Genomic DNA, 27,799 nt, shown 5'->3' with positions numbered 1-27,799 from the left:
TCCATCGTATCCACCATAGTAGACATTGTGACAAAAAAGTACGGGAATTTTAAATGCAAAATATTTCATTATTCATGAAAATTAATTTTACGCCTCCAAAGTAATCTCCACCAGATTTTTGACTTATGTCAACGATTTTTTCAGTCCTGGAAAGACTTTTCATAAGCACTTTTTGGGATGGTCTTTAGCTTCTTTAGCGAATTTTGTTTTATCTCTTCGATCGACTGAAGACGGGTTTCACGGAGAGGCAACTTCAGTTTGGGGAACAAGAAAAAATCACACTGCGCCAAATCTGGTGAATACGGTGGTTGCTCGATGGTATTCATTGCCAAAGTCAAAAACGTCGCTATAGATGCATTGGCGCATTATCATCCTGTAAAATCAATGAATAGTTTCCATAATTCCGGCCGTTTTCGACGGGTGCTCTCACGCCAATATTTATAAAACAAATTTATGTGTGACGATCATTTTACTTATCACGAAATATCTCAAAATCCCGAAACTGCCAAACTTCGAACTCGAATTTCCGTTATAGCAGTTGTGAACCGCGTCTCACATCGCTAGTGTTCGAATTTTTCTCTATGTATGTACATATGTGTGATGGTTTTATCACATAAATTTTAAATTTTTAGAAAGCAAATCCAGTTGCACGCACACACATACACATGCACAAACTTGAAATGTGTATCGCACGTTTTCAATGCCCGTTAAAACATCATAAAACTCTCATGCTGTTATACGCCCCCTAAAACACGACAGCAAGTGCTCGTGTGCGGAGCTTCGCGGCGTGTTTTTCGGTGAACGAAATCGAGAAGTTTATGAGCAATATTTTTACTATTACTACTACTACTTTTTTTAACTGTAAAATTTCGTTAAATTAAATTTGTAAACAGAATGAATGGAGCGATTAATATTGCTTTGGGATGCTTTCGAGGTGTAAACGTGCAAACAACAACAACATATACATACATATGTGTGGATAATAATTTTTTTTACACATGAATAAATGCATAGTAAACAACAAAAAATATAATAATATTATTATGTGCTTACAAAATCAACAACAAACGCCTAGTGAGTGCTAAAATTAAAAAAAAAAAACGAAAACAAAAACAAAAAACCAACAACATACTTTAATAAAAAATTTCATGCAGCAAGCAGCCGAAAAAGGTGCTCAGAGCAGCCAATATGGCGCGCATACGAAACAAAAAATTAACAAAAAACAACAACAATAACAACAAATAAAAATTTTAAAACGCAAGACAATTTAGCAAAAGCGAAAAATTTCTATGTGTTAGTGCCAGAGTGAACTTTTTGCTTACAAAATTTATCATATACACAAACATATATACATATATACTTAAGCATGTATACACATATGTTTATACCTGTACATCCATGTTTGAAATAATAGCAGTGGCATAACTAAAAATGCCATGGAAGAAATATACTTGTAGAATATACAAGAATAATTTATTTGATTTTTATTATATATTTCGGTCAAAATAGTGTTTCAGTACTCTTTTTCATGATGAAACTTGGTACACGTATTCCTTCCTAACATCTAAAGTTTCTTATATTTTACATGGAAGAAATCGGATAATAACCACGCCCACCTCCCATACAAAGGTTATGTTCAAAATCACTTTTTGCCCCCAGGCTTTTTTTAAAAATTGAAAATGGGCGTGGCGCCGCCCACTTATGGACCAAGAAGCATATCTCAGGAGCTACTAGACCGATTTCAATGAAATTCGGTATATAATGTTTTCTTAACACAACTGTTTCATTGAAAATCTGAAATCGGTTCACAACCACGCCTTCTTCCAATTCTTTTTGACATTTGACTTTGTATATTTTGCCACATTTCTGGTCTTCATTTTAAGCTGAGTTAATTTTTTTGATACAACAACACCGTTTCATTGAACGAAGAGAACTTTGTCTCTTTGCCCTTGACCTCTGCCCACAGATTCTCAATCAGATTAAGCTAAGAGGACTGAACTGCAACTTCCTTGATCTCTGCGCAAATATTCTCAATTGGATTAAGCTGAAGTGACTGAACCGACCAGCTTTGCCTGATTATCTTTCCTCTACAACTTCCTTGATCTCTGTCAAATGATTCGCAATTGGATTAAGGGAAAGTGACTGAAGCGGCCAGGTTGGACGGATTCTTTCCCCAACAGCTTTCTTGATCTCTGCGCAAAGATTCTCAAATGGATTAAGGTCAAGTGACTGAGTCGGCCAGCTCATTACCTCAACTCTAATTGTAAGAAACCAGTCCTTTGTCAACTTACTGGTATGTTTGGGGTCGTCATCTTGTTAATAGTCGCATTTCAGCGGCATTTCCATTAAGCTTTGCATCCATATTACCATTAATCCAATATGTATAACAGAAAAGTACGACTATGGAAGTAACTCCATGCGTTGATTTTGGCACCTTCGTGTGTTACCATCCGGGAAACATATGTTGAAACATTTTATGGCCTTCGTAAGTGCTAACGGCGTGTTCAAGTAAAACAATCTTAGTTTCGTTGGACTACATTATGTTCCGCCGTGACTCCTGCACATACCGTGGTTGAAGTAAGGGCATTTTTCTTGAGTTCCTACCGAAAAGTTTAGCTGTAATCAACTTCTTGCTTATTGTAGACTGAGTACACTAAGAAATAACTCAACTTTAATATTTTTTGTGGTATAGAATGATATTTTCTCGGTCTAAAACCACAATTTTACTCAACTCTGGTAGCGAAGAAGTCTCTTTTCGTCTACTTTTTTGGGATTTGGCTTACATTTCTATTACATTCGCAATCATTTTGGCAGAATCTTCGAACAAATCTCGGATAAACTTGTAAGTTTTTCTTTCCATTAAGAACTTTATAATAAGATTTCGTTCTCCTTTAGTACAGTTTTCGGTACGGCCCATTTTTGCTAAGATATACACACGTTACACATTTCGAAGTTCTTTACTTTTTTAAAGAAAAAATACAGAAACTTCAAATTTAATGGGAAATTTTTATTATCATTTTTAGGCAGAGTACAATTTTCGATGATTTGTTCGAGCAGTTCGACTGGTAACGGGCGCATGACACGCGTGATGTTTTGTTCCAAGGCCTGAATCGAAACGGAATCGTCCGCACAGTCTTTAAACTTTACTTATCCCACAGGAAAAAGTCTAACGGTGTTATATCACACGTTATTGTTGGCCAACCGACCGACCCAAAATGTGAAATTAAATGCTTAACGAAGTTTTCTCAATAAATACATTGCTTGATGTTTGGGAAGTGGCGTCGTCTTGTTGAAACCAAATGTCGTCGAGATCACGAACTTCAATAGTCGGTAACGGTTGCTATTGACTGTTACGTTCTCACCAGCATCAGTTGAAAGAAAATATGATATAAACGATGATTTCACCGGCCCATAAACCACACCAAACCGTTCGTTTGTCGGATCTTCTTGGAACTTTTCAAGAGCCCATAGACAATTGGATTGGGAAGATCAAGCGGCTTCAGTTCTTACACGAGCTGTATTTTGTACACTTTCAATTTAAGATCTCGACGAAAAATGCGCCAAATCGTTTCATACGTCAGTCCGAGTTGGCGGCGAAAAATATTAAAAACATTATGCTAATTTTTCCCAAGCCACTGCTATTTTTTCGAACATGGTTGTATAAGCACCGTACTCTCTCGTTTCATTGCATTTTCTGCATTTTTTTTGGTGATTTTTTTTTAACTTTTTTTTTTTTATTTATGTGTTTTTTCTCTACCATAAGCAATCAGGGTCACTGATTTGTATGTTAGGTGCATGGTAATGTTATGCTAAGATAGTGGAGAACAAGAAGAAGCATACTGTCACACACATAAAAAAAGAAACATACATACATATGAATATACATGTATGTATATGTAAACATTAAATACGTAAATGTGTACAAAATTTAACCAAAGAATTGTAGTGAAAATTAATATTAAAAAAAAACAACAACAACAAGTGCTAAAACAACATGAATGCAACAACACGTCTAAATTCAGCAAATAATTTCGCAAATTGCAACAACCACATAGAGTCGAACTTTGGCAGTGCAAAATCCAGCAGCAACAACAACATCTACAAACGCATACCTACAGTAACAACAACAACAAAAACAACACTTTCCTATAGCGACAACAATACCAACAACAATCTGCCGCTACAACAAACCGCCAGCAACGGAATAGCCGCAGGCCAACAACAACAACAACAACAGCAACGACTGTGTTCACCAGCACCGGCTGAGACGGCGACAAGCCGAGAATGTTCCAGCGTTGCATACAGCACGTTGACAACAATGCGACTGGTGGGGGCCAAGGAGTCGGGCGCGACGGCGGCCGATGCCGAGGAGGCGAGGACTAAATTGATGCCAGCAACGGCAATTAAAATCATCAGCGTCAATAATAGCAAGAGCAACAATAACAATACTAAAGCGCATAAGAACTTAAGCAGCAACAATAAAAACAGTCACAACAACAACAACAACTTGGACAACAACATCAACAAATCAACAACGAAATCGACAGGAACAACTGGTGCCAAATTAGACTCATCGATGTTGATTAATGCTCGCAATCAATTGTCGACAATAACAACAACAACGTCTGAACGGCGACAACAACAAGAACAAATGGGACAACAACAAACTGAACACATGTTGTCCATAACAAGGGACCTCAATCAAATCAATTTAAAATCATCACTTTACGCCGAACAACAAGCATACAATGCCAACAATAACAACAACAAGCACAATTGTAGAGGCAACAATCAGCAGGAGCAGCAGCAACAAAATAGCTTGAGTACAAACGTCAGTAGCGACAACAACAATGGTAGTAGTAATAATAAGCACAGCAATGCGGGTAATAATAATAGGCAAAAACAACAACAACAAATCATAAATTGCAACAACAACAACAGCAGTAAGGACTGTGATCAAGCAATTGACAAGAACAAAAACACGCACAACAACAGAAGAATAATGAAAAATTACGACAACAACAACAACAACAACAGTAAGGGGAGCAATGAGCCACAGCCACAACAACAACAACAGCAGCTGATAACGCTAACAATAGCGAAAGCTGTGCAAACGGAAACGAACGCGCTGGTCAGTGAGAAAATAAGCACAACAACGAAAGTAAACACAACTACAACCACAACAACAACAACACCGACACCGACAATTGAAAGAGCGAAAGCCAAGTCGACAAAGCTTACGCTACGCAAATCATTCTCCACACCCGCTTCATTTAAGATTGCTGACGTTGCAGCCGCGATGAGCCAGAGCGGCGGCAGCATGATGATTGCCTACAACAACAACAACAATAGCAGAGCAAGCGAGAGCTATAGCAAAAGCGTGAGTAAAGCGTTGCCAAAGTCGGAGCTGTTGAGCGGCAAGAAAAGTGATAGTGATGGTGGTGGTGATGTTGTTGTTGGCGGTGGAGGTCATGTACGCGGCGCTGCCACATGCACAATGCAGCCAGCGACGCAGTCTGCTGTGGCATCGCCAAAAGTAAACTTTGCACCATCGCCGGCAATAATCACGAAGGCGACACAGCGCGCTAATGCTTCAATTGAGGCAATAACTACAACAGCAAAAACAGCAGCGACAACAAAAACAAGTACAACAACAACAATAAGCGCATCACCGCAGCTTGCCACAGTGGATGTCGCAACGCGTTCGCAGACTGCCGCGCATGCCTCGCAACAAGACCCACCACAAGAGCGACAGCTGCAGCAACAACAACAACAACTACGGCAACAACAATACCAGCAGTCAAGCACGAAATCAGTAAAAGCGAAAGATAATGATAATCAAGTCATTTGCGCCAACAAAAGTGTTTCGGATGATGGCAATGTTGTTGTTGTTGCCGACACGACAACCACCTCGTCGCCGTTGCCGCTGTCCCCCGTTAGCTTCGATTTGGATTTGCGCTTCGGTTGTGCGCATTACAAGCGCCGCGCCATGTTTGTGGTAAGTTTTTCCTGATTATTGTATAATAGTTTTTATTTCGACTTTCGAGTTTTAATTTCGTCTTCGTGCGCCACAACTTGTTGCTGTGAGTTGTACTTACATTTTTGTTGTTTTTGTTCATCTATTGCTTTTGCGCTCGATTTCTATTTGTTAATCGGTTCACTTGTATGTTTCAGCATTCGAAAAATTTGGTATTTTACATGTTCGAATAAGTTCGAAAACTGGGTTGACTTGATTGTCTCAATATATCTCATCGAACTTTGGTACTTAGTGATGCCTTATGAAGTTCCAAACCATCTTTCCCTTTCCTGCCATATTGAATTCGATATTGCTATGCTTTTCGAGTTTCGAAATTTAATTATTCGTTCGAAAACTTCCTATTTGACCCAAAAGTTATGCGCGGAACCGTAACTTAATTCTTCGAATCATAAAAATATATTTAATTTATACCTGTAATGCACTAAATATAAAACAGTATGTTCGACTAAGTTCGAAAGTTGACTGACCTGTCTAAACTCTTTTTAGCGAAATTTGCTATTTTTGTTCTTAGTGATGCCTTATGAAGTTTCAAACCCCAATTCTCTTTCTTGCCATATTGAATTCGAGATATTTTTCGAGTTTCGAAATTTGTTTATTCGGTCGAAAACTTCATATTTGACCCATAAGTTATGCGTTGGTTATTAAATATATTTTATTTATACTTGTCTTGCAATAAATGCAAAACAATAAGTTCGAAAAAGTTCGAAAACAAGGTTGACTTGCCTGTCTAAACATTTTTTGGCAAAATTGGCAATTTTTGCACTTAGTGATGTCATGTGACATTTGAAATCATCTTACCCTTTCCTGCCACATTGAATTCTAGATCGAATTTTTCGAATTTCGAAAATTCGATAATTCAAGCAAAATTGTATTTTATACAGAAAGTATTAACGGAGGCCTAACCCAGTTTTTCGAATCCTAAAAATGTGCTTGATTCGTATCTGTCCAGCATTTCTCCAGTTTTTCGAAAGCTAACAATGCTTTTGGAATCTCCACTGAGAACTAAAAATAAGTTTTTGAAGGAAAAGTTTTGATTGTCTAAATATTTTTTAGGTTATGTTAGCGAAATTTGCAATTTTGGTACTTTGTGATGCCATATAAAGTTTCGAATCTTTTCTGCCGTATTGGTATGTTTTTTGAGTTTCGAAAACTCGATTATTCGTTCGAAAACTTTTTAAAAGGGCCTAACTAAGTTCTTCGAATCACAAAATTATTTGAAATATGCCGACGATGCTTTTCACAGCTCTACCGAGTAAAAATAATAAAAAATAAGTTTTTGGAGAAAAGAAGTATGTATATGCTGAGTGACTGTCTAAATATTTTGAGGTTATGTTTGCAAAACTTTAGATTTTGGTATTCTGTCATATAAAGTTTCAAATCATATTTCTCTTTATTGCCTTGCCGCTTTCGAAACTTGTATGAATGTACTAACGTTTTTCGAATTTCGGGCGAAAACTTTATATCTGACTTAGAAAGTACGTGGGGAGCTCTAACTCAGCCAGTTCTTCGATACATAAAAATGTTTTTGAGACATACTTTCGAAGTTTTTTGTACTCGGGTTTTTCAAAAGCATATATATCCAAACGAAGTAAAGTTATATATAAATGATTAGCGAGATAAGCTGAGTAAATTTAGCCATGACCGTCTGTTTATCTGCAAATACATGATTTGATCCCTCAGTTGTTGAGATATCGATATAAAAGGTTTCACAAATTATTTTCGTTCCTAGAAACTGCTCATTTGTTAGAACCACCTATATCGGACTACTACGGCATATACCCGGCTGTCACGTATGTATACTGCCCGTTAACGCCTTTTATAGAAAACTTTCTTGCTTGACAATATGTCATCATGAAATTTGGCAGAGATTATAGTTTAAGCCAATGCGACAATCTCAGAATAAATTGTTCAGATCAGACCACTATAGAGTATAGCTGTCATACAAACTGACCGATTAAAATTAAGTTCTTGTAAGGAAAACTTTTTTTCAAAAGATAGAGATCTTTTTTTACATTTTATGCTATAAGAAATGCACCTGTGAGGGGTATTATAGCTTCGGTGTAGTCTTTGTTAACGTTTTTTCTTGTTTGACTACAGTTTTGCGACATTATGTGGTCTGCCTACATACTGAAATATCCTGGCAGTAAAATCACTCATACGCCCCGTCTAACACGACTTCCTTTTAACTGGCTCACTGTGGGCAAGAAATAGTAAGACTTCTTTTAATTTCGCGCAAATTATAACAATTTTTTCTAAAATTAAAAAAAAAAAAAGTTGGTTCTAGTGTATTAGGGGCAAGGTAATCCACTTGGAGTGCGACGAGATAGATTTTGAATAATAAATTAATAATTTTAAATTATGAACAAAGTCTTACTATTTTTTTGCTCATACTAGTACGTACTATTGAAGAAATATAATACATTTTTTTTCATTAAAATATGTGCTACATATTCACCTCACATTCATAAATCACATTCACAAAAACATATATAATTAAGTCAACACTTTCTTATATTTTGAAGATATATGAACGTGTAATTAGCAGAATTTGTTTTGCATTAAGCATTTAAATGCGCGATATACAAATAAAAATATTTGAAAAGCTTAACTTAACTTTCACGGAAGTAAATGTGCATCTTCATCATGAGTAATTACGCTTTCCAACAGCAGCAGTAGTAGCAGCAGCTGCTGAGAGCGGCGCTACACAAACAACCGGCTGAAACCCGAATTTAGTAACTTTTCACGAACGCTAGCGAAAAAAGCCAAACAATTTCTGGCTGTAACGAGTTCACAACGTGCTTATGTACATATTTATATACATACATTTACTTTATATATATTAATATACCTATGTTACATACTCAACTGATTAGATGTTACTACTTATTTTACTGCAACTCATTATGAAGAGTGTTTTTTCTTCAGTTTCATAACTCAATGAGCTATATGTACCTACATATATATTTTTATAAAGCATTTTATGCAACGACTATCTTAATGTGAGCACTAGGGTGGTAGCTATGTTACTTTGGCGCACCAATTTTGATCGTGTATAAACCATAAAATTTCTAGAAATAGAAAAACGGAGCTATTTAGCCTTCCCCAGCACATCTTTTAGGCATGTAAGGGTGTGATCCAAACATTTATTTCGAAGATTGTAAGTATTTTACGGCAAGCAGTCCAATAGGTCGCTTACGTTCTACTCTAGGTCAGAAAGGTCTCCCCGTCGCTTAAGAGCTGGTCGTTGATCAACGCCTGCAAAAGTCGGGTTCCGTTCCCACGACTGTCGGGTGTACATAACCGGATTTTTTGACCGGTCAAAGACTTTCAACTCGGTAGAACTCTGCCGCAACAATAACAAGCGCACGCGAGGTCCATAGATCCAATGTTAAAACGCAAGACTGTCGCTCTCTCTTGCTAGCTCATCAGCTTTGCAGTTTCCAGCGACTACGCTATGAACAGGTACCCCAGTGAGAACAGAGACTACTGGACTAAATTTCAGCGCATAGTTTGCGAGCTCAAAACTGATATAGTCACTCAGCAGTCGTAGTGAATGCTCACCGTTCTGAAAGAAGCTGCACTTCGGACCTGTAAGTTTACTGCTGCCTTAAAAGCAGCCTCTTTTACTTGAAAAACTACTACAGTAGTCAGGTATCCCAAAGCTAAGCTTAAGAGAAAGCTCCTACAGAAGACTCTCCCTCCAACTTTCGCTCCTAACTTCGATCCATCCGTAAAAAAGCTCACTGTGCTTCTTCCCCAACGACTTCTCCCCATACAAATTTCCATTGTCGATATATTAGTGGAGCAGCAGACACCAGGACTAAGCTCACGCAGTGGTCCCAATTTTCACGTATGCAATTAAAGGAGGGGCGATCTCTTGGGAAAAAAGGATATCTGCAAAATATTAGAATGACATTTCAAATCTGAGGAATATTTTCGCATATACAGACAGACAGACGTGTATGACTAAATCGACTCCGCTCGTCACACTAATAATTTATACTTTATAGGGTCAATGAAGTAATTCCTGGTTCTTCTGGGTGTTACAAACTTCGTGGCAAACAAGGCTTATGCCTACAGCGAGTTGAATTTTAGATATTTAGGCAAAAACTTCCGTTATTGAAGTTACCGGTTACCAGTTCTACGAAATCTTCATATTATGCACCTACGGCGCCATCTGTGTGCCATTTATGACACTATTTTATCTACCTCTCTATAAATCACAACCGTAATCATTGTAAAATATAAGATTACATGTTGAAAAAGCAAAAAGTAATCCCCCTGATTATATCTGACTTTTGCGAGGTCTCTATTTACAACTTCTCTAACACCTTATATGCGACCTATTTAAGGAAATAACCTTTATCCACATACCTATAAATTAAATGCTAATTAAACTTTCATTTCAATTACTTTTCTCGAAAAAAAACCGACAAATTAGCCATATAAAAGTTGTCTCTACAAATACACATTATCAGCTAACTGAGCGCCGACCTCAGCCAGTATAATCTCCCATTGAATATCGTATTTGCACAATAAACAAACATTTTACAGTAATGCGCGAGCAACGTCGCTTGACTACAATGAAAGATAGAGAGACAGAAAACATAACAACAGCGATAGCACGAAAGTTATTTTTACTTTTTTTTATGCACTACTACATGCTACTTAAATACGAGGTCAGTTGGATCAGTTGTTGACAATTTGAATTTTCCATTCAGTAACTGCAAATGCAACACTGTAACTGTCATTTAGGAGCGGGTCTTTTACTTAGTCAGACTGCAAAGAAGTTTTTAACTTGCTGCTGTACTTGCTTAGTTGGAGTTTGACAGACACTGAAAAGAGGTAGGGTGGTTGGGTAGATGTTTGACGACGCACATAGGCTTTTAGGAGGCCAATTGTGAAACCACCAGGACTAAAATCACTCACTTCAACATGACCTCTCTTACTTCTGCAGTCCTGACAAAGTTCATCAGTACAAATAGTTTTATTTGTGGAACCTCAGAGACATCGTCAAGAAACCCTTTGCCAATAGCTGCGATTATTTTCCCCGCATTCGCTTAAAAGATATTCTATAGTCTCTTTTTCTTGTTCCTTCTGACAGCTTTTACAATAGTCTTTGTAGGGTGTTCCCAGTCTACAGGCATTTCTGCCAATATGACCGTGACGTGAAAGCACTCCTACCAAAGTTCTTATGTCATCCTTTTTGAATTTTAATAGTCTGCACAACTCATATTCCATTTCTGCCAGGCTTACCTACTTGTTGAGGAATTTAGATATTATCTCCATCGAAACTCACCTATATATATAAAATGTTTGTCGATTAAATATTTCTACAAGTAGCCAGAGGCATATAAATTCCAAATTTCGGATTCTAATTATAGGTTATGCCTACTTTGGCTGTTTCCATTTCTAGGGATATCACTATGTACCCGGAACATTTTGTACCGAAAGGGATGTTAGATGAAAACAAGAGATCATGGCATTTCTTCTAATATAATAAAACCCTAAGAGATTTCATTGATTTGAATGCCTTTCGCTATCTGTATTTCTTCTTTGTCAGAAAATCTCCGCATGCAGTGGTCTGGGAGTCTGGAAAGCAATTCTGACATCTAATTTTGCTGAAGAGATACCAACACTAACTTGATAATCTAGTTTAGACACACTCGTATAGATACTTATCTCTGCAAACCGGTCCACCTCAAGCCTTTCCCACTCTTCTCTGGAGCGAAGGCAATATTGTGGACCGAAATTTAGTTTGATTCTATATTATCACATTCTATAGCATTTAAAAAATTCGTGATAATGGATTGAACCTGAGTGAACTCAGGTCGCCCTAAAAATTTTCAACGAAACCTAGATACTGAAAAAATGGTGTTAAATAAACTAGGAAGCTCGTTGCATCTTTCAATAGTTAGGCTATTTTCGAGCTGACCATGCACTTCATAAAAAATCTCGAGTCAAACTAAATTTGAACTTATTTCCAAAGACTTACTAAGTTCCAATAGGAAAAGGTCAGATCTACGTAAGGGGAATGAACCCGGATTCAGATCCGAGCAAGGACTGTCAACTCGGCAGCATACTCAAATTATTTACGGAATAATTTCTGCCGCTACAACAAAAGCAATAAGACTAAAGTATATAACAAACCGCCACCTAACAGTAAAGAGTTTTTATAAAGCTCAGATGTAATTTCGTTGCATCTCTCAAAATGTGGTTGCATTTCCCGTTTTTTAGACCAAGCGCGACCATTTTTGAATGCCTTTCTTTCAATTGCATACTCCACTCTACCGCTTTCGAATTTAGGTCTCCGGCGATCATTATTTGACCTTCTATAGACCTGGCTATGTCCTCACGTTTGACCAAGACTTGAACACACTTTCAACCCTCTTGCCTACAATCGCAATATTTAGTCGACTTTGATTTCGGAAGCCAGTGTTGTATCGAGCTTTCCTCATACATCACCTCAAGTAGTTTACATTCCATAACCACATATGCAATTAGTTATGTGCTGTAATTATTAATTTAGCCTTATGCGATTTATGCGCTCGCAGTTACATACATACATATGTATGTACTTATATATCTCCATTTAATGTTACGGTACATTGAACTATATGTATGTATGTAAATAAATACATAAGTATATACTATGCCAGCAGGTCAAGAACTGCAAATTCTTATTGAGCTAAATTTTGTGTGGCTACAAAAATGGAAAAAAAATAGCAAAATAATTGATAGATTGCTAGTTTCGGCCAACTAATACTTAGAATCCACTTGAGACATTTTACAAATTATACTTCAGTACAAGAGTTTTGCAATATTGCTTTCGATGGAGTCTAAATGGAAATAAGATTTGCTAAAGCTGCTAAAAAATTGTCTCACTTCTGCTCCAAACTGATGAATAATCGGAAATATCGGACCTGCTGGTATATTGGTTACAGTTTTGGTCACTGGTTTTCTTTCGAGATCATTCGAATATTTTATTGTTCCATTTAGATTCGGAAACCGGAGACTTCTAATGCAGAGATTTGTAAAGCAGGATCTTCCAAATTCTTGTGTCTTTGATTTAGATTTGGTAGCCAAAGACTTCTGAAGCATGCAAAGATTTCTGAAGTACGAACTATTGAATACTTGGGTGTTCGATTTAGATTTGGAAGCCAAAGACTTCTGAAACAGGATCATCTGAATATTTTGCTGTTCGCTTTAGATTCGAAAGCTAAAGGTTTTTCTTTCGAATACTTTGCTATTCGATTTATAATCGCAAGTCAGAGTCTTCTTCTTCTAAATACTTTGCTGTTCTATTTAGAGTCGGTAATCAGACTCTTCTGAAGCAGGAATACTTTCGGATACTTCGCTATTTGATTTCTAATCGAAAACTCGAGACTTTTGAAGCAAAATCATCTGAATACTTTCTTGTTCGATTTAGATTGGCAAGCCAGAGACATTTTAAGCAAGATTTTCTGAAAATTTAGCTGTTAGATTTAGATTCGGGAGTCAGAGACTTCTGAAGCAGGATCTCCTGAATACTTCGCTATTCGATTTAGATTCGGAGGCCAGAGACTTTTGAAGCAGGATCTTTTGGAGACTTTGCTTTCAATTTAAATCCGGAAGCCAGAGACTGTTGAACCAGGATCTCCTAAATACTTTGTTGTTCGATTTAGATTCAGAAGGCAGAGACTTTGAAACAGGATCTTCTTAATAATTCGGTGTTCGATTTGGAATTGGAAGACATACTCTTCTAAAACAGAGACTTCTGAAGTAGGATCTTCTGTACACTTTGCTGTTCGATTTATATTCGGAAGCCAGAGAGTTCCGGTGCAGGATCTTCAGAATACCTTGCTTTTCGATTCCTTATCGGAAACCAGAGACATCTAAAGAATGATCTTCAGAATACTTTGCAAGACCAACAAGTCAAATGCTCTAAATTTCTTTTTATCTTCCAGTATGAAAAAGATGACGCACAAGATTGATCTATTTCTGCTGTTGTACTCTTCTAAGTCAACTCTTTTTTGAAAGTGGCCTAATTTGAGACTTAGTCCGAAAATCGAATATTATCTGGGCCCAGTATCTATCGAATAAATAGCTCTGTTTATGTAGATGCGACTATTATGAAATTTTATCTCCTGTTTTTGTCAAATAATTTGTGTGAACATTTTTCAAAGTTCAAAACCGCTTGGAGCTATTTCTACTGCAATGAAAGCCGAAAAATTAAAAACCCTAAAATTGTTGTTGTTGTAGCGGGAGAAAAAATTCTTCAAGTGATTTCGAGGCGTGGTGCCGGGTTGACAGTCTTTGGCCGGATAAAAAGCCGGGTTCGTTCCGGATACTTAGAAACGACTGTCGTGGAAGCGACGGCCTGCTTACAGTTCTTATGAGTTTTGCGTTAATTCCTACTTTATTATATTATATTTTGGTCAATCAAATGTGGTTAAAAAACGACAAAGCCAAAGGTACTAGAATCTTAGTTAATATAAACACCAACTGAGCAATTTTGACCGGTTTGCCAAAAGAACGCAGAATTTTAATACAAACATTTATTATCTCCTTCAAATAGGTTAAGTCAATACCAGGACGCTAACGGTTAATCCAATTTTCCATACGTTTGTTATAAGCATGTTGAGTCGATCCGTAAGAGATGTTGAGATCCTCTAACAGAGGTGAATAGACGACTCGCATGAAACAAGTTTTTATGGCTTTACGACCTTCACCGAATGCTTTGTGCCACTCAAATACTTGTGTTGGTTTTAAAGTAGTTATTTGAATGGATCAGTTCGGGTCAAATTTCTTAAGACGATATAGACAACTTTTAAATCCCTAAATCCCTACTCCCATAATGAGTCAGACATTCATGGCGTTGACACCTCCTAAGAAATGAAAAATGATCCGTAAAGACAACATATCACATACAATGTCTCAAGTAGACAGCAAAATGAGCAATAAAGGCAGATAGAAGAAAAAGACAAAATTGATAAGGAAACGCTTTATCGCTTGGAAGCTCATAGTGCGGAACTGTTTTGTACATAAACGCGCGCTGTCAAGCGATATAGTTAATAACAAAAACAAATCCTGAAATAAAAAAAAAATTATAAGAAATCAAAATAAGAAGTTTTTTGTTGTATTTTTATTTATAAATAGCTTTATAGAAATGAAGCAAAAAGAACCGGACGCAAATATCAAATGAAAGGGTACAATAATCAAATGAAAAGCTTACATAAAAACGGGTTTCTTACATTTCTACATATTTGGTTTGACCCAAAACTTTTGGTTTTGAAAGAAGGTCAACTACAATGCCTAATATGTGCCTTGATTAACAAAATTTTTAAAATTTGCTTAACAAATTTGGTGTTAACACCCACTCAACTTAATATCTTGTGTTTGAGAGCAAAATGTCTTTACCTTCTTTTAATGACCATGAGCTTTCATTATAATCTATCAAATCAGTAGCTAATACCCTGTATAGATTTCTCACAGTTAGATGAAAAATTGACCTAGTTTATAAACAGTTAAGTGTTACAATTTAGACCATATTTAAGCAGCTCCATTAGTTGAGCTTTTATTCAATTGCCGATATTGTAGAGACAGCTAAAATTTAGCCAGTACGAGATCCGTATTAACAGACTGGCTGACAGTTCCAGTGAATCTGTTCCACTTAGCTAAAATCGACAAGTGTGATTCAAAAACAGTTGATTTCGAATTTCACTGCCTTTAATATTTACAACATTTTGTTTGGTTGTAATCTATTTTTATTTGCATTCTAATTGAGCACACTTTTTAATTTTTGCTTAGGAAATTTTACATCAATAATTATTACTTAAAAATAATAATTAAACAATAATTCATAATTACTGCTTTGTATGATAAATTGAGCAGAATATGTGGTTAAATAAAGCCATCTTAATTGTTTAATTAGTTGTCTGTTTTGACGTGGTAATAAGCGGCTAAGATAATAAATTAGAAAATTTTCTCAACTACCAAACTGACTCAATTACTAAATTTATTCAATTAATAAATTCACTCAATATTTAAATTGACTCAATTAAAAAATTCACTCAATTATCAAATTGACTCAATTGCTAAATTGACACAAATATCAAATTACCTCAGTTTCTACATTTCCTCAATAAACTCAATTATCGAACTTAAATTGACTCAATTAAAAAATTCACTCAATTATCAAATTGACTCAATTACTAAATTGACTCAATTATCAAATATTATCAAATTTCCTCAATTGCTAAATTGACACAAATATCAAATTACCTCAGTTTCTACATTTCCTCAATAAACTCAATTATCGAATTTCCTTAATTACCTAATTGGCTCAATTATCAAATGGCTTTAATTATCAGAAAATTTACTCCCTTACAAAATTTCTTTAATTTACCCAAATTTTGTCAATTGTCACCATTACTAAATTACTTTATTTACCAAATTGATGTAATTACCAAGAAGACTTACTTACCGAATTTGCTCAATTTCTAAGTTTCCTTAATTTCAGAATTTCCTCAATTACCTTATTCACCAAATTGACGCAATTACTAAGTAAATTTAATTACCAAATTGGCCCAATTTATTAATTTCCTTCTTTACAAATTTCTTTATGTACTAAATTGACTCTTAATTACCAAATTTCGCATTACTTAAGTCCATAATTATTAAATTGACTCTGTAAATAAGTTTCCCAATTTACCAAATTTTATCAATTGTCACATTTACTAAATCACCTTATTTACCAAATTGACGCAATTACCAAGTAGACTTCGTTACCAATTTTCTTCAATTACTTATTTCCTTACTTAACAAATTTTCTTTATTCACCAAATTGATTCAATTACTAAATTTCTTCATTACTAAGATTCCTTGATTAGCAAATTGACACTTTTACTAAATTTCCTTAATTACCAAATTACCTTATTTACCGAATTTAATCAATTACCAAATTGACTTACTTAACAGATTGCCTCAATTACTAAGTTTACTTAATTGGCAGATTTACGAAATTACTTAACTTTGTTACTAACCAATACTAAATTATTTACCAAATTGACTTAATTACTGAGTAAATTTAATTATTAAATTGACTAAATTACTTAATATGCTTCCATACGAATTTCCTTATTTCTCAAATTGACTCAATTACTAAGTAAACAAAATTACTAATTTGACTCAATTGACTTAATTACCAAGTAAACTTAATTATTAAATTGACTCAATTACTTAATATGCTTCCATACAAATTTCCTTATTTCCCAAATTGACTCAATTACTAAGTAAATAAAATTACTAATTTGACTCAAATGACTTAATTACTAAGTAAACTTAATTATTAAATTGACTCAATTACTTAATATGCTTCCATACAAATTTCCTTATTTCCCAAATTGACTCAATTACTAAGTAAATAAAATTACTAATTTGACTCAATTGACTTAATTACTAAGTAAACTTAATTATTAAATTGTCTCAATTACAATATTTCCCCATTACTAAGTTTCCTTTATTACCAAATCACCTTATTTACCGAATTTAATCAATCACCAAATTGCCTTATAAAACGAATTGAGGCAATAATAAAGTTGCCTTAATTACTATATTGACGCATTTAGCAAATTGCCTCATTTATAAAATTTCTTCTGTTACTAAATTTCCTTAATTACCAAGTTGACTCAATAATCAAATTGATTAACTCATAAAGTTTCATGCCCCGCAGTTTATAATATCTGTATAATTAGAGCAGAATTATATCTTTAGAATATTTTTAGTTTAATTAGGCCTATTAATAATAGGCGTTGGATTTATTTGCTAAATAACGATGAAAACTGCGTCAAGTTTAGCTAATTCGTGCAAATTGTTTTACGACAGCGAATACATATTAGCTTTCTGACACTTTTTTGTTGACTTCAGTTTGTGCGTAGGCGACGTCATAATTAAGCAAATAACATAACAAAGCAAAAAAAAAAAAACATAACAATATAAATAAAAATCGTAGGTCAGTTATATAATTTAAATTAAATCGTAAAAGTTGGTAAACGTAAACAACTTTATTCGCACAGCAATAAAAGTGAAAGCCTAAAGCAGACAAGCAAAAATCTCTAAACAAAGACGAAAATGTGAGAAAAAACATGAACGAAAAAATTCACGCAGATAATGATAACACAAATTATTATATTATATAAGTATTAGCACGTACGCCTTCAATCGTCTTAGTGTCGCCTTCTAATTTTTTCCCCGATGAAACGCATGTCAGTCACGTACTCCACCCACTCGTCTACGACTGTCGAGTCCTTTAGTTTAGCAATATGGTAGCTTCGAAAAATATTTATATTACCTATGTAGGTCTCTAAGTTAGCATAGTCAAAAAATGCTCACACTGTAAAATACAGGCTTGAGTAATCTTACTCTACTCGTACGAATGCTAATTACATATACATATTATATAATATGTAAATATTTTTTGAGAAAACATTAAAAATTGGTGAAATCAGAATTATCGACTAAAAGTAGAATAAAGTAGTAGTAAAGTAAAATCTTATAAAAACTGGAGGATTGCTTTTTTGAAATATTTTTTATATAACTTTCATTTTTGAGTGGTAGTGTATTTCTCTTCTATTCAATTTCATGCATCTTGAAATCTACTAAATCTATTTTTAATAACACCCACGACATACATAGCTTACAGTTTGAGAAGTAAATTGTGAGGTTATTTCTTCACAAGCTAAAAGTTTGTTGATATCGAGATCAAAATCCGAACCTTCACTAACATCAGTGTGAACATGAACTCAACTTTCTTTTAAGGTAGCTGGTTCGACGACAAAACAAGGAAATACTACATCAATTTGGATTACCACCGTTCCCAAGTCAATATGTTTTACGTTGGTTTTATGCCATATATTTGATGAAGCCATTGAATTGACAATTCTCAAGAGTATTTTGATTTGATATTGAGATCTGTCTTAGTGTTTTGAACGCTTATAATAGCACTGAATTTTCGTATTGGTATACCTCGGTATTATCTTTAACTCAAATATTATTAAAGTGTCGACAATCTCATTATTTTAATTAGCCTAGGTTACAGTTTCTTTTTATACTCGGAAGAGGGTACATTAAGTTTGTCATGTCTGTGTCTACATCTGTATAGCCAAACCAGTCCTTAAGTTGTTTAGATGTTGTTCTGCAATTTTGTACACATCCAACAGGTGAAGTTAACATTTTTCTCGTTTCAGAGGCGGGTTTATAACTAGATCACAGTGAATTATAAATGTCATCCCTAAAAATCTAGTATATAGGTAATATACATAACGAAATCGGGCAAATACTCAAACTTCGTTTCCTAGAAATTAGGTATAACTTTTTCGGGGTTAGATTAAAACCAGCTTCAGGTAAGCCCACCATGTTAGAACTGCTAGTCCGAACTTAGTTTAGTATCTGGCAAAAAATTCTGAGCTTTTGTATAATTAGAAGTATTTATAGACCCAAGCTCGCAAATTTTCGTTTTAGTAAACACTTGTACTAACTGAGAAAAAGAGAAGAAATACTTTATAAAAAAATATCGAATTAAAGAGGCTAGTTCAACCGCTAACCCCGACGATCTAAGATCTTCACCCCACCAGGGATGGCTGAGAACTCAAGCTAACCTCAATTTACATGATGTTGTAGCTGAGTATTAGGTTAGATAAGGTTCATCTGGTTGGCTCTTGATCCACACTTAGACCGGTTTGGTTCTTTGCGATACCCTATGGCGTTCAATTACAAGATCCATGAGAAGTAGTCATCCTTTAGGATGCCTGCACTTGACACGAATTTCAACATACTCTGTGGCCCACTATCGATACCTCTTCTAGTCAATCAAGTGCACAAGAGATGCTTCATTTTTCCGTTGTGTCTTGCTTTTGACATTTTCTACGGTCTTCCCGACCAGTTAGTATTCTGATCATATTCCTACAGTCTCTTCTATCGAGTGCCAATAGGAATTCTGTGTACTTCCGATCTTCAGTTTTGCACATGACTTTTGCAGTTTTGCACCCAGGTAGCTCGTTCCATCGGATTTTGATTTTCTTTACCATGCTTCTGTCCAGATCTTCGTTTATGGATGCATTCCTTATTAGTTTCCCAACGTTTATCACGTTTTCGGGTGTTAGCCGTACATCATTCTTCACAATCTCATAAGCTATTTCATTGTCCTCGATGCCTTTCTGGCCTGGCACACAGTAGAAATGAAGTTGATCCGTCTGGCAACACTTATTACTGTGCCCTGCTTCCCAAGACGGTTCTGGCCGATATACGATACGAGGTTACTGCCTTGATTTCTGCTTGGCTGTCTATTTAAATATTGACTCGGGAGTTGCCTGCAGGTGCATTAGAGGCCAGTTACGCGTCTTTCGCTATAGCAAAGACCTCAGCTTGAAATATACTGCAGTGGTCTGGCACCTTAAAAGCCTGGGCATATATCCCTACACCAACTCCATCGTCCATTTTCGAGCCTCATATCTTTACGCCAAACCATCTTTTTCTATGTTTGCTTTGAACCTTCTTTTCCAGTTGAAAAGTGAGATCATATAGCCGGTGTTTTCTAAACCGCCATTACCCACCGAGCTATGCCACAAGGTTCTATATGTAAATTCTTTTGCAGTCAGTAGTCAGCCCGCCGATTTTACTGCGTAGTTTTCAGCGAAGACGTCTGTAGCTGGCAGATTTAGTACCAGTTCAAGCGCCGCCGTTGGAGTTGTTTTTAAAGCTCTCATTATGCACAGCATCCGAACCTCTGAACCCTTTCCATTGGCTTCCGGTAGGTGGGTTTCCGTACGCCTGTCCACCATACTACAGCACCGTAGAGCAGAATTTGTCTTTCAATAGCTGTGTAGCACCAGTACATGAGAGAGGGTGAGAGCTCCCTGGTTAGCCTACACGCATATAAAGCATTACTAGCCTTTTTCACTCTTTCTTCCACATTGTGCTTCCACAACGGCTTGCTATCCAAGACTACCCCAAGGTACTTGGTGCGGTCCTTGAGAGAAAGTTGTGACTCATTTATCGAAGGGAACGTATATAGAGGAGTTTTATGCTTTCTTGTAAATGCAAGCAGATCCGTTTTCACCGAGTTCAACCCCAGACCCGCTTGCGATACTCAATTCTGGACTATAGTGAGAGTGGTGATCTTAATACTGCTAATGGTCTCTAGACACCTATCCGTTAGATTAAAAATGAGTTTATATTTTAATAAATGCCGTTAGATAAATCCAAGTTCAGCTCAATTAACAGTTCAAATGTCCAACAAACCCCCCGAAAAATACACAAAAATCAACATAATAATTAACAAAAACTTCATATGTACATATTTACATTATTTACTACGTATTTGTGAGCATTGTATGTGCATCACCTAGAGCTAATTCACACAAGTTTACAATCTAATTCACATAAGTGCGACTTAAGCATACAAATAAGTGCGTGCAAGGCGAGGAAGATTTTGAAGGTGCCGGGAGCACAACAATCAAATAAAACGCCGACAATTTAGAAAAAGTGCGAGTCAATTGAATTTATCTTTATCTCAGACCATTCAATTGGAGGCAGCCGAGCCGAGTGTATGCGTGTGTGTGTGTGTTTATTTGATTTCAAATTATTTGTGCAAATTGCCAACTGTAAATTGACTGCTCACTTAGTATTTACTATTGTTGTTGTTGTACAAAATGATCTCATTAGCAACGACTAAATCCCACAGTCCCAGTATGTGTTTGTACGATATATACATACATACATATGATTGCTTGGCAGGTGAAATTGCAGCAGTGGAACACAGTCATTACTTACTTTAACCGGTTTTATGGTTTCGACTGCAATTTTGGCAATTTTTTACAGCTCACCAGTAATAAGTAAATGACCGCACAGTTCCTGTTAACTAATTAACATAGCTGCAAGTGAGAGGAATTAGTCGTGTTTTTTCGTTAAAATTTGTGCGATAAAAATTATGATTCGTCGCCCTCAACAACTTATCGAGAATTCAGTCTGAAGTATTGGACTAAAAATTTTAATTTTTTCAAATTGACTGTTAAGCCTAGATTGAGTTACTTAGGCCGTTCTGATTTCTGTAAAACTAATCCGACAACTTTGAAAGGTCAGTCCTTTGCTTTTTTGAACCCAGAGACCCAACTGCCATTTGATTTTGGATGGAAGGATTATTGTGTGAAATTCTAACTCGAAGATAGCATCCGTAGTAGAATAGCGGATTATTCAGACCTATATATTTATATAGAAAACATATGTTATTACCAACACTCTCGATTAAATTGTTCTCAACTCAATGAAAAGATCTTATAAGACTTGGAACGCATTTCTCTTCTTAATGAATGTATTCACACTGTAGTAACGGTCCAGACGATCTATTAATATCCTGGTAAAACAAAAAGTTTTCAATTTGTAACAAAAATTAAGAACCTTAACTTAACTCTTCAGAGGCGCACTTCTTAAAAAAGATGATCCATTTCGAGGTTTCTTACTTTTTTAAAGAAAAAACACAGAAACTTAATTTTTTATGGGGAATGTTTATTATCATTCAAAAAACATTCTTTGGCTTTTAGTCTTTGAAGATTATCTCTTTCAAATATTGGCCACGGCTACGCCTCAGATGGTCCATCCGTTGGGTCCAATTTTCGATGACTCGTTCGAGCATTTCAACTGGTAACTGGCGAATAACACGCTTGACATTTTGCTCCAAGGCCTGAATCGAAGTGGGATTGTGCGCACAGACTTTAGACCTTACATATGTATCTCCACAGGAAAAAGTCTAACTGTGTGATATCACACGATGGTCAATCGACCGGCCCTAAACGTGAAATTATCTGCTCACCGAAGTGTTCTCTCAATAAATCCATTGATTGATGCGATGTTTGGAAAGTGGCCCCGTCTTGTTGAAACCAAATGTCGCCGAGAGTCTTTCCACGATGAAATGCCAAACAATACTGAACCAAAATAACATGACAGCTTGACACGACTCACGCGTGATCAGTCAAAAAAAATTATGAAAAGCACATCAACTTGGATTCTCCGTTAGTATCGTCATCTTGACATGTCTAGCCCTTAAGTCGATTTAAGTTCATTTAATATTGAAAAAAATCTTTATATTGATTTTGACCGTTCAGTTTGTATGACAGCTATGTACATATGTATATATTTTATAGTGGTCCGATATCGACATTCCGAAAAATAAGCCTATTGGAGCGAAAAAGACGTTTGTATATCTTCAAATCGATATCGAAAAAACGTTTGTATAATTTCAAATCGATATCTTGGAAACAGAGGTCGCAGACTGACATGGAAAAATCGATATTTTATTCCGGCTGTTACAAACTTCGAATACCCTATTCGGGCCCAAGCTCAATTACAGCTTACTGTGTTTCTGTCTACGAGTATTTATATACTTATATTAGTTACAGTTCCAGCACTAAAAGTTATATAATTTGTAAATTAATAAAGCTAACATGAGTTTTAATTAATTTTTTTCGTTTGTCTCTGTAGCACTGGGCCTCTGCAATGTTGTAGCATCTCACACGATTGAGGGCTGTGATATTTGTGCCGTCTCCGGTGATTTTGGCATCGGCTAATTCGCGCAGGACGAACCTTCTCCATGTTACTTTTGGTCGGCCATGACTTCAGCTTCCTTGTGGATGCCAGTCAAGCATCATCCTCTTGATGCTATCTGCGTCTTCCTCAGAGTATGGCCTAATCCGTACCATTTTCTGCGCTTTATTTGTTTCAGTACGGGTTCATTAAACTCAATGCTTGGAATATTCTTTAGTTGGTTGGTAGGCACTTGTTGAAGGATGCTTGGAATCTCTAAGTGATGCAGTTCGAGACCTTTCATTTTTCGCTTCTATATTCAGAGCTTTGTGCCTTTCTTGATTTGTGAGCTTGCTCACACCAATGAGAGCTGTTCACACGCCACTTTTACTTTGCTTATCCTGTAGTTGATATCTATAACTTCTGCTCCTCCGTCTTTTATTATAGTACTTCAGAAGCTACCGATAAACTAAATTTTATTATTGTCAATCATTACTTGACATCTGCTGGATTAATTGACTGTCATGAACTTTATTTTGCCATGCTTATCTTAAGACCGGCAGTACTTGCCAGCTCGATCATTTCTTGCATGTCGGAGAGTTTCTGGCGTCGAGAGTTTAGTCATCGCAAAAACCTCGAGTTGTTGTGTGAGATTCCGTACGAATACTGTTTGTCTAGGAAGATAGCGAAGAGAAGAGGAGAGAGATTATAGCAAGGCTTTCCTGAAATCACCGAACATATAGCTCTAAAAATACCCCTTATATGTATAGTCCCTTACTAAAAACTGAACTTCACAATCTATGCAAAAATTACAGCTTAAATTACTTCAGTGACAACGATAGATTTGTTAATTATTTGAAATATGAAAAATTGCCTACTTCAAAACTGTTAATCAATTTAATTAATTGTTTGATGTAAATGAAGTAGAAAAGTCCCTGGTTCCGCACACTATACAAACATACATATTTATGCGTAATTTTTACTCGATCGTGTAATCGATTAAATGTGAAAAACGTGAGCGATAAATGATAAATGTTGTTAATTAAATTTGTTCCACTAAAACTACGCGTGCATGAAAAGATTTGCATACATTTAATTACATTTTACATAATGCCTATTAACACTTTCATGAGTCCGTTTATAATTCAGCGCCACGAACCATAAGGGCTTTTCAAAGGCTGTGGCAGAGGCAAGTAACCTTAACTAGCTATTATTTTGGAATCAAAATAAGATCACTTCTAAAAAAATGCTCACTTTTCAATGGAATAACGACTCATTTTCTCTATAACGTTACTATTTTCCTTCATAGAAACATTTTAATGCTTACCTCTTTCAAATACTTGCTTTTCAGAAAATTTATAAATGTATCGAAACTTATCGGAGTTCATGTAATGCTTCGAGTATACTTCATATATTTAACCACCGAAAATAAATAATTATCACAATTAGATGAAAAAACTGGGGCGCCACACTTACATAATGTCCACTTTGCCACTTAAAACAAAACTATCTAACATATAAAGACTGACCGATACTATATTAGTCAGGAATTTTGGCGTTAACTCTCAAATCATTGAAAATACTCGAGTTACTCATGTACGCCTCAGACTAAAGAACTTCAATTGAGTCGCTACACTTTGGAGCCTTCAAATGTTTAGGATCTCAAATATACCGATTATGCTGAAAGCTTATCGATCCAAACGGGATTAGACCGCCAAAATAGCAGTAAGGAACATGACAAATAAATGTCCAGCGTAAGATGAGTCGAAAAGACTCGAGTTACTCTTGAACGTCTCAGAATAAACCTGAATTGAGTCGCAACACTTTGGAATTGCCACATATCAAGGATCCATTATACCGATTATTCTGAATGCTTATCGATCTAAACGGGGTTTGATAACTGTAAAGAAACTACCAGGACATACCTAATAAATATCTAAATAAATAATGAATTCTCACATGACTCTAACCACCTCTTTGCATACCCAGCGAAGCCTACTCATCTAACACCCTACTCCCTATGATCCGACCCCGTCGAAACAGCACGTTTCCTGCACCTACCGTTAGATGACTTCGATGACAACCAACCCGAATATTACCATCCAAGCCAGGGCTAGATAACCGCAACCGATATGTCACGTGTAACACTAATTTATGGTATATAGTAGTAGTCTCCTATTGGAACAGAGGAAAAATTGTGTCAGAAATAGCATTTTTAAGCAACATGATCTCAGAAACGCAAATAGGCATACATACCCTCTGCATTATAACGAAGGCCACAAATACCGCCGATTAAGACGAATTACTCCACGTAGACAAACGATGAATCTCACCTCAATTTTTGCCGATTTAGCCGTAATTTTTTCGGTTGTGGCTCAATTTTTGAGCGCATCAATAACCAAAATGGTTGAGTCGACCCATAAGAAATGTTGAGATCCTTTACTACTCGTATTTCTCTAATACCAACACGACGCCTTTCAAATATTGTTACTTTAACTTTTTCGATGTTATGGTCATTAACAGACTTGGCTGGACGACTCGCATGAAGAAAGTTTTCGATGACTTCACAAGCTCCTCTGAATGTTTTCTACCACAAGAATACTTGCTTTCGTGATAAAGTAGATACATTAGCAAAAGTTTTAACGATGCCATAGGCGTGATTCTACGGGAAACAAAAATTTCAAGTATACTCCATGGATCGCGTAGTATAAATCGCCAGAAAAAAATTTTAATGAATCAGTCCGAGTTGTATTTGATCAGATAGTATTAGAGTGCAATCCTAGATTGATGGCTTTCTGACAAGAAAAGATCCTTCCTTGGAGTTATTGATCTTGGCGCTTTGTTTAGCGGCCTTAATCGAACTTAGACACGGTCCAAGTTTTATTTGATCAGAGAGTATTAAAGAGCAATCCTGGATTGAAGGCTTTCTGACAAGAAAAGGTCCTTTCCTTAGAATCAATAATCTAAGCTCTTTGTTTAGCGACCTTAATCGAACTTAAACCCAGCTAATAACAGTATTTTAAGCAAATCTAGCTTGTCTGCCATTTTAGGGTATTCAAAAGTCAATCGACTTAAGGGGGTATTGCATTTTTAAAGTCTAATAAAAAAAAACTCAAAACATTTTTACTATCCAATTTTTTATCAGATATTTATTGATATTTTAAGAATACAAAAAAAATAAAAAAAAAATTTTGTGATAAAAATTTGATTAATTGCGGCGTGGTGGCGTGGCGGGGGTTGAAAATAAGGGTGCGCCCTTCCTGACACGATTCCAACACTTTGGGTGATCTGAAAAAAAAATGTAAAAAGGTCCAGTCTTTAAGAATATGCAAAAAAAAAAATCGATTTTCACTTAGAATTATTGGTCTAAGCTCTTTGTTTACCGGCCTTAATCGAACTCAAACTCAGCTAATGACAGTCTTTTAAGCAAATCTAGCTCGTCTGCTATTGGATGTTACTCTAGAGTCAATTGACTTCATGCCTTATTTCGTATTTCATATATCCGCAATTATATCTAGTCAAGGTCTGTCAACTCAACTACCGTTACCAAAACAACAAAAACTTAACTGAGTTAAAATCAATTTGGCATTCAAAACATGCTTTATTAGCACTTATGGGTTTTGAGAACTAAGAATCGGCACAAACCGCCTAACAGCTGGTTTCGTATAATTAGAAAATATTTCATTAACTCAATTGTTAACTGCGAAGTACTTCTATATGTATGTGTGTACATAATAGACCTATTTTATCACGCTCACCAAAGCACAACTGGAAATGGCTGCTATATTTACAGTTGTGTTAATATTAGCTATTCTAATTGAGTTGCTCGCCGAGCACTTTTAACTAACAGTAAACAACACAGCAGCGCCACTTTAAACTTAACAATGTCTAAATTAGTATCTGAATGGAAATTATTTTTCCGGACAAATGAAAATGGAGAATCTGTGCGACAATTTTTTTTTTGTTTTTTGCTTATCAATAGGTCGAGATAATTCAGTCGAGAGGTTTTGACAAGTACCACTTCAAAATTAAATTCATATGTAATTTATTGAATCAACATTAATTTATGGTTAATTTATTGTTGTTATTATTTTATATAATTTTTTCTCTATATACGACATTATTTATTTGAAGTAACTTGGAAATTGAAGTTACTACTTGAGGGAGCGTGGTCTCTTATCTGTATAATTAAATGACAGAACCGAT

General features: G+C 35.8%; 1 protein-coding gene across 7 annotated transcripts in view; it reads left to right on the top strand.

Annotated features, from left to right (window-relative positions):
* Positions 1–27,799, top strand: part of LOC126753976 (myb-like protein I) — a 45,123-nt gene that overhangs the window by 9,648 nt on the left and 7,676 nt on the right. For 6 of the 7 annotated variants that reach the window (XR_007666244.1, XM_050465774.1, XM_050465771.1 and 3 more), the window contains exon 2: positions 3,764–5,998. Coding sequence is in view for 6 of the 7 variants with exons in the window: in XM_050465774.1 (XP_050321731.1) it covers positions 3,995–5,998 (2,004 nt within the window). In the remaining variant the exon portion in view is untranslated. Of the gene's footprint in view, positions 1–969; positions 1,294–3,763; positions 5,999–27,799 lie in introns of those variants that run through there. The other variant, XM_050465773.1, reaches the window with a different exon arrangement.

Source organism: Bactrocera neohumeralis, chromosome 3 (genome assembly GCF_024586455.1).
Source record: "Bactrocera neohumeralis isolate Rockhampton chromosome 3, APGP_CSIRO_Bneo_wtdbg2-racon-allhic-juicebox.fasta_v2, whole genome shotgun sequence".
Lineage (NCBI taxonomy): Eukaryota > Metazoa > Arthropoda > Insecta > Diptera > Tephritidae > Bactrocera > Bactrocera neohumeralis.
Note: the sequence above shows the minus strand (reverse complement) of the source record. Positions and strands in the feature narration are given on the sequence as shown.